We start from the raw sequence: 8917 nt of genomic DNA, 5'->3' as shown, positions 1-8917 counted from the left end.
AAAACCGAAAAAAAAAAGAAAACTACATTAAACACAAAGTTGGTCAGGTGGCAACAAAATGATCTTACTAAGAATCCTGGCCAATTAAGATTAATTGGGTGATGCACAGGGAGAAAGCTAAAGGTACAAGAAACAAAAATTGATGATTTACTACATAATGCTTCATATAAGTAGATAAGAAGTCACAAACATATCAGTTTACCATGTTTTGCACAGAGTTCAGTGTTCTGAGTGATTAAGAGGAGAGCAAGTAAATCATCATTTTGCTAAACACTACAATCCACTTTTATAAGTTACTAGAGTACCTTTAATGAGCCAGTGGTTAAGTAGTAGTGAATGTTTATAACTATTGTCTTTGGGGAAAGGTAGCACTGTAAATCATATCTTAGATCTGGAGAAGACAATTAGAGCTAAATATCTGACAATAGCTCCAAGTGATGTTCTTTTTAAAGAAGGTTTATCTTTATGCATATGAGTGTTTGCCTCCATAAGTGTATATGTACAACATGTCTGGTTCCCACAGAGAAGAAAAGGGTATCTGATCCCTTGAAACTGAATTTCAGGTTGTTGTGAGCCCAGTTCCTGTACAAGAACAGTAAGTGTTCTAATCTGCTGAGTCATCTCTCTAGTCATCTCTAGTTATCTCCTCTTTATAAAAATATCAAGTGTATATAAAATATACAAAATCACACTATGGACTTAAAAAGTCATACCATCAAATGACATAGTATAAGTAATATGTTCATATTTTACATGTCTGCTTATGCAAATATGTTCTATATGGTTTTATAAGAAGCCCAGAAACATGTTAGTAGGTTGAATGGTGTCATCCTAATTTCCAGAATTTATAGATATGTAAATGTCTAGAGAAAGAGGTTTTGTAGCTTTATTAAGGATCAGGAGGATCAGGAGGAGGAGGGGGAGGAGGAAGAGGACTAGGAGATGATGATTATGGAAGGTCTGGATGGATTTTTAAGTCTGGTATTAAGTGTCTTTACTAGATAAAGGTAGAGGAGATTTTTGAGAAGAGTAGGAGGAGGCAGTGATTGGATAATGCACTGGTTAAACAAACAAATCAACGAATGCCACCAGAAACAAAAGAAGAATGCAATCTCCCCTAAAACCTCTAGAGGGTTCAGACGGATTTTGGACTTCTAGTCACCAGAACAGAGACTAAACCCCTATTATTCTAAAAGCCATCTACTTTGTGGTAATTTATTGCTCCAGGCCTAGAAAGCTAGTACATATATTTATCAAACATATATAATGTTTTAAAAGACTATAGACAACGCAATATAAAAGCAGAGGTTAATGACATAAGGTCCTTGTCCCTAGCTCCAGACATACCAAACCTCCAGGGATCAGGTACTCTGTTAAGTTTGCTCTAACTGCAGACTAATCAACCGACATCCATTTCTTTTATGCAACTCAAAAGTAAATCTAATAACCAGTACAGTTTTTCCTTCCTCTTTATAGAGAAAAAAGATTACTTATATGATCAGCAGTCAGCCAAATATCTCTTAAGTGATTAAAATATATTCACTACACTGGTCTTATGAATCTATTTCTGACTAGAAAGGGTATTCTTAGGGTCTGAAAAATGAACAAAAAGAAAATAGATACAGCATTTGCTGATTAACGATGTGAATATACACATACACGTGTATTTGCATAAAGAAATTATAAAAAGGATAAACTAAAGTATATGCAGGTGAAGAGAAGCAAAGGGAAGGGACTATCTTAGACCCATGGTCTTTAGGCTTTTATGATGGAACACACTTGCAATCTCAGTACTCTGAGTATTTGAGGACAGCCTGGGATACATAATCAGTTCGAGCCCAGCCAGAGCTATATAAGTGAGAGCCTTCCTCAACCCTGCCCCCTCAAAATAAAATAAAATACAAACTAAAAATCAAACAAAAACAAGAGCATGAACATTTTGGGAAGGTTCACTAGCTCAGGAAAAAAATCCATGCAAGAACATATCCTTGAAACTCTGTATATAATTTTCAGAAGCTATACAAAACCTCTGAACCACATGTGAGAGTCATACAACGTTACTAAAATCTCTTTAACAGATAAACTGGGGGAAGTGTGCATAAGAATTTCACTAATACAATATCAAAACAGCTACTAATGTAGCTAGATGAACCATAAAGAAAAATATAATTCATATTGTACTTCAATTTCTAACTCCCAGAAAAAAAAAGAAACATAAGATTTGATGCCTCTTCCCCAGGCCCTATGTAGCACCAAGTGAAAAGCCTCCACTGATAATAAGAGTGGGAATAACTGGGAATTATGCCAGAGACAGGATCTCTGAAGACAAACAAAAAAAGACTCTGCAACTTTAAGCGAAGAGGGTAGATAAGGAGGCCACAAAAAAAAAAAAAAAAAAAATCTCAAATCTGTGGTGCTTAGAGTGATAACAAATTCAAACACCCATATCCAATTCTAGAAATACTGAAGCATGCTATTGTCACTTTAGGAAATAGCTGGGAAGCTCTTCAACCCAAGAATTTAAGACAACTGAAAACATATGTGTAGTCATAACAGCTAAAAAGTAGAAACAATTAAAATATGTATCAACTGATAAATGGATAAACAAAATGTGGCATGTTTATGTACTGTAATATCATTTGGTATTAATGATACCATAATGATTATGATATGTAATGTATTAAATATACTAACCCTGAAAACAATATATTAAATGAAAGAAACTAGGCATAAAAAACTCCACATGTTGTATGACTCCACTTTATAAGAAATGTCCAGAATAGGCAAAGGCAGAGATAGACAGTAGATCAGTGGTTTTCAAAGGCCGAGAATAGGGAGACTGGGGAGTTAACTGCTATGGATTAAAAGGTTTCTTACATGAGTGAAAAGATTCTAAATTTAGACTGTGGTAAAAGATATATAACTGTGGATATACTAGAACCCATTTAATAATATGCTTCAAATTGATAAACTTCATGTTATGAGGAGTATATTTCAAAAATATATTTAAAATTTTTTGAGACAGAGAAGATATGCCTCAATATAGTCCAAGTTGGTCTCTAACTCACTGTACAAGAGGATGACCATGAACTTCTGATTTTCTTGCTTCTGCCTTCTGAGGGATGGGATTAAAACCGGACTTTGTTCATGTTAGGCTAAATGTTCTATCAACTGAACTATACCTCTAGTCCATGGTTTGTCTTTTTAAAGGGTAACTAATGTAGTATTAAAGGATACCAACCAAGAGACCTTGATATCTACTCTCACCTAACATTAGTTAGGAGTCCCCTTTGTCAAGCTGGTGTCAGTAAAGACTAGGTAGATGGCCTGAGCTGTTTTCACTGCACATCAGTAACATGGTATCTTTCACTACTAACTGTCCTCCTATTAGTGGAGGCAATAAGCTAAGTATTAACATCCCTACACCAAGTAGTAACAAAACTTGGTGTCTTCTAAATAAATAGAACTGCTAAAGGGAGCCCAAGCATCCTGCCACTGGAAGAGACAATACTTTTATTCCAACAAGCCTGGTTATAGTAGAGGTTTGCCCAAACAAAAGATTTAAATAAACCTAGTGTCTCATAATATAATACCAAAAAATTGCAGGATACAATTACTTGTCATACTAAAAATTGGGAATGAGAAAGACAATCAATAGGCACCAACACCAAGATGACAAGAACGTTACAATTATTGAACAAGAATTTTCAGGCATCCATGGTAATTATTGCCTCATTTCCAAACTGCAAACAAAAAAATCTCAGCAAAGATTTAAAGGATAAGCAAATAAAAATTTCAGAGTGGAATAATACAATAATTAAAACAACAAACTCTTGGGTCAAGCTCATCTAGAGAATGGAATTAATAAAAGAAAAAACCAGGGCCGGAGATATGGCTTGGAGATATGCTTGTAGAGAACTGCTGAGGCCTTAGTTTCAGTTATTACCATTGCTTAAAAATAAAACACATCAAAAAAGAAACAGTGAATGACAGAAATAACAGAATCTCAGATTTTGTTAAGAAAATTTGTTTGTTTGTTTGTTTTTTTCTAGACAGGGTTTCTCTGTGTAGCCCTGGCTGTCCTGACTCACTCTGTAGACCAGGCTGGCCTCGAACTCAGAAATCTGCCTGCCTCTGTCTTCCAAGCGGTGGGATTAAAGGCTTGTGCCACCACTGCCCAGCAGAAGATGAAATCTTAAAAGAATCTGTGGAAAAGTAACAAAAGTAACACCCATGCAAAAATTACAAAAATTAAATAAGATCGAACTTAACAAATACTGAAAAAATAATGGCAATAGTTTTCCCCAAACTTGGCAGAAGATATAGATCTGAGATTCAGGATCTCAAACAGAATAAATATAAAGAAATCAATAGAGTTGGAGACATGACTCCATACTTACAAGCACTTGCTGTTCTTGCAGAAGACCAAAGTTTGTTTCCCAGCACTGGTGGTACATAACTGTAACTATAGTTCCATGGGATCTGATACAATATTTTTATATTTCCATGGCACAACTAAAATAAACTATACCATGGGCTATAAAACAATCCTCATCAAATATACAATACCTGAAGCCATATAGTCTTCTCTGACATCTCTGACAAAAAGTACTCTAACTTGTGTGTCAACATACTCACCAAATAAAATACAAACTCAAAACTAAATATGAAAATTAATAGGATAAAGCTAAAATAGTATTTAAAAGGAATTTTATAGTACTAAAATTTATATATTGCAAAAAAAGAGGCCTGGAAATATAGCTTAGTGGCAGACTCAAGGAATTGGATTTGACCTTCATCACCACAACCAAAAAGGAAGAAAAATATCTGTCTCATTAATAACTGAAGCACTCTGTTGTAGAGCACTTGCCTAATAGCTAAATATTCATGTCAAAAAATCTAGAACAACAAAATAAACCTGAAGAAAATACTATAAATATGAATTAAAAATAATGAAATTGAAAAGAATAATAATAGAGATTATTTTATTGATATAATAGAATATTTCAAAAACACAAAAATTATGTAGGATAACAACTTTAAGTATAAAGTAGGCTGGGGATGTAGATTAAAAATAATCTTGCAGGAGCTGTAGAGATGGCTCAGTGGTTAAGAGCACTAACTGCTCTTCCAAAGGTCTTGAGTTCAAATCCCAACAACCACATGGTAGCTCCCAACCATTTGTAAGGAGACCTGACACCCTCTTCTGGAGTGTCTGAAAACAGCTACAATGTATTTACACATAATACATAAATAAATAAATATTTAAAAAAAATAAAGTATTTGCATAGCATGTGCAATGCCCTAGGTTCAATACCTAATGCTTCTAAACAAAGCCTTAAATATAAAGTAAATAAATGTAAGCTCATATTGAAATAATATATATAATCAAGAATTTGTTTTCATTTACTTATTCAGTACATGTGTATGTATATACCACACCTCAAGTGTTAAGGTCAGAGGACAACTTGCTGGAGTTTTTTCTCTCCTTCTACCATGTGGGTTTTCAAGACAAAACTCAGGTTGTCAGACTTGGCAGCAAGTGCCTTTCTTTATTCTGAGCCATCACACTAGACACACACACACACACACACACACACACAAACAGGCGCACGCCATACTTAATGTAGACTCCTGACCCATAAAAACTAAGACAATACATGTATACTGATTTAAGCCATTAATCTTGTTATTATTTGCAATGAAGAAATATATTTTTAAGATAGGGAAAAGACATATATCTGCACAGAATATTAACAAATATATTTGTTAACTAACTCTTTACTTCAGAAAGTGAATCCTTGCCCAACAGCATCCCTGTGTTTTAGTATGCCAGTCTTAGTGAACAGAACAACAAAAAGGAAGAAAAAAGTAATGTTATATTGGAGAAACCTCATGTTAATCAACTGATAAAACCCCCTTGATATAATGTGACAAGAAAGGCTCTTCATTCTATTATAACATTCACCCAAACTTTAATTATCGTCTAATCATAAGACAAATACCAGACAAACCCAGACTAGAGAAAAGTCTACTGAATAGTCAACAGTATTCTTTAAAAAAAATTTAAATTTATTTTTATTCTGAGTGTTCTCTCTCTCTCTCTCTCTTTCTCTCTTTCTCTCTTTCTCTCTCTCTCTCTCTCTCTCTCTCTCTCTCTCTCTCTCTCTCTCTCTCTGTGTGTGTGTGTATGGTGGGGATGTGATACACGTGTGCCCACTTCCTGAGGACATCAAAAGGTGTTAGATGTCCTGGAAGTAGAATTATAGGCTGTTCTGAGTTGTCATGTGGATGCTGAGAATCAAACCTAGATCTTCTGGAAGAAATGCCCGTGTTCTTAACTGCTGAGGTATCTTTCCAGTCCCCTCTAATCCTGTTTTTGTATATTATATCCCCCTAAGTTTTTCCTGTATGCAGTCACTTACAAAAAATACTCTGAAAAAATTGTACCAGGCCCACAAAGATATCTGACCAAGTGACCTCTAAGAAAGGGAGAAATGCTCTGTAGTAGATACACTTGAATGAAAAGTAATCCCCACCAGTTATTCCATTTCTGTTAGATGAGTGGACTTGATTCTAACCATGAACTATAGCAAATGTTTTAGATTATAAAGCTATGTGGGTTTTTTTGTTTGTTTGCTTTTAGAAACATTGATGTCACACTATGTCATAAAAAATTTCATTTTAGCATATGGGAGAGAAAGATTCTCTTTACTGCTCCTGAGAAAGTGGCCCTGCTGTAAGAGAAGGCCAGATGGCAGGAAACTATAAAATCCTTAAGAACCAAGTGCTGTCAAAAGACTGCAGGAAAAGAAGGATCTTGAGTCTTTCAGCTTCAAGGAAAGGAATTTTGCCCATAACTTAAGAGTGAATTCTTTTCTAATCCCTAGTGAGAACATTCCAGTGAGCACAGTGGTTGCAGCCCTGAAAGACTATGAACACAGAATCTAGTCACACTCAATATAGATTCCTGACCACAGAAACAGATAACAAACGTATACTGTTTTAAGCCACTAATCTTGTTATTTACAATGCAGAAACAGATACCTAAAGAATTTTACTTATAGTGAAAATGAAGATGCATAGGGTCAATTTCTAATAATTTAATTTCCACTAAGGAAAATCTTTATGACCCACTAAATGCAAGTACATTCCTGGTAGTTGTGGTACTGTTAGGGTAGAGTCCATCAGAGAAGTGATCTATTTTTTTCTGGGTTATTAATGTTTCAAAAGCTGTCAGGACTCAGTCCTTTCCTTCTCTACCCACAACCTCTTTACCTATCCTTTTCTTGGCCCATCTCCCACCCTCTTCAACATGAGGCTATAAGATCTTGGGATTTCGTAGCTAGGGGAAGACTACTGTAATGCTGAGAACATAGTCTTCAAATAAAATCAGTGTAAAAATTACTACTTTTATAAAGAAGAAAAGAAAAAACCCTTTTTTGGAAAGAAAAAACCCTTTTTTGGAAAGTAAGTACTATCATAAGTAAATCACCCTATCTATAATTAGCTCACTAGTATATATTTCGCTTGGCACTTTTACAAATTCTGGGTATTGTTAACATGTTGGCAGAAGGCAGATACCAGTTTTTAAGTGTAAAATTGAATATCTGATCTCACCTCAGCAGACTTCTTGTGTTCCTTAGGATTTTTTGATTTCTTCCTATACATTGAGCTAGAAGTAAAGGAAGTGGAAGGACCTGCAAAATATAATTAGAAAAAATACTGAAACATATTACCCACTACTTTAAATGTCAGCTAACTAACTAGATATATGATGGATATGACAGAAAAACACAAGATCTCATACTACTGAAAAAATTATTTAGCTGTACCCAAAAGAGAGTCTCAATAGAGTTTAACATTTATTAGTGACAACCCAGATTATGAAAGCTTTAACAATGGCTGTGAAGATTCAACTTGACATAATCAAATCTCAATATTTTAGAATAGCCTAATTAGTGTTCTGCCTGGAGAAAAAAAAATCTACCAAAGAGAGAGAGAAAGAGAGAGAGAGAGAGAGAGAGAGAGAGAGAGAGAGAGAGAGAGAGAGAGAGAGAGAGAGAGAGAGAGAGAGAAAGAGAGAAAGAGAGAGAGAGAGACAGCCTAGAAAAACTAAGAATGTAGAATAAATTATCTGTCAGCATTTTCCTAAAAAATATTGTAAGGCTTTAACAAACTAATGATTGACCCTCAACCAAGCATTTAGTACCTTAGTTATAATCAAAATCAGGATCTACAGTTTTATATTTTCAATACTTTTTTCTTACTTTCTAGAGAAGTTCTGTTAAAGTGTTAGTAGATCTAGCTTTTGTTATAAGTAAATTTTAAAGTGAAAAATCCAAGTGCTATATTAACACATAAAATTAATTCTTCTGCTTAATTTATAAATTTCTAATGAAATTAAGAGTAAAATTAGATCCTGACCTTTTCTTCTCAGAAATATTTTAACTGTTGGGGGAAAAAAGAAACATCTATTCTCAAGTCAAAGAAAAGACAGATCCTCAAGGAACACAGATACATAGGTTATTAGCTAGTTCTACTCACACTCATCTGAACTCTCACTGCTGCTGACAGGTCTATGCCGTTTCATCATGGTGCATCCTGGGGAAGAGAACAATGATCAATATATACTTGTCCTAGAAGTCAGTTAACATTGTCCCACATTGAAAAGCTGACACAAAATAACTGCTATGAATTAAAAAACAACCAAGATCATAATAGTGAGACAACAATCTACAACAAAATAACAAAAGCAGCCGGGCGGTGGCAGCACACACCTTTAATCCTAGCACTTGGGAGGCAGAGGCAGGCGGATTTCTGAGTTCTGAGGACAACCTGGTCTACAGAGTGAGTTCCAGGATAGCCAGGGCTATACAGAGAAACTCTGTCTCGAAAAACCAACCAACCAACCAAC

The 8917-nt window shown here is 34.9% G+C and overlaps 1 protein-coding gene across 3 annotated transcripts in view; it reads right to left on the bottom strand.

Annotated features, from left to right (window-relative positions):
• Jade3 (jade family PHD finger 3) overlaps window positions 1–8917 on the bottom strand; it is a 104951-nt gene that overhangs the window by 67148 nt on the left and 28886 nt on the right. For all 3 annotated transcript variants that reach the window (XM_031344645.1, XM_031344572.1, XM_031344715.1), the window contains exons 4-5: window positions 8548–8604; window positions 7621–7700 (exon numbers count right to left, since the gene is read on the bottom strand). In XM_031344645.1, the coding sequence (XP_031200505.1) occupies window positions 7621–7700; window positions 8548–8596 (129 nt within the window). In that variant the 5' untranslated portion in view covers window positions 8597–8604. The remainder of the gene's footprint in view (window positions 1–7620; window positions 7701–8547; window positions 8605–8917) is intronic.

The sequence above is a fragment of the Mastomys coucha genome, chromosome X (genome assembly GCF_008632895.1).
Source record: "Mastomys coucha isolate ucsf_1 chromosome X, UCSF_Mcou_1, whole genome shotgun sequence".
NCBI lineage: Eukaryota > Metazoa > Chordata > Mammalia > Rodentia > Muridae > Mastomys > Mastomys coucha.
The sequence above is the reverse complement of the archived record's forward strand: the minus strand, read 5'-3'. Positions and strand labels throughout refer to the sequence as shown.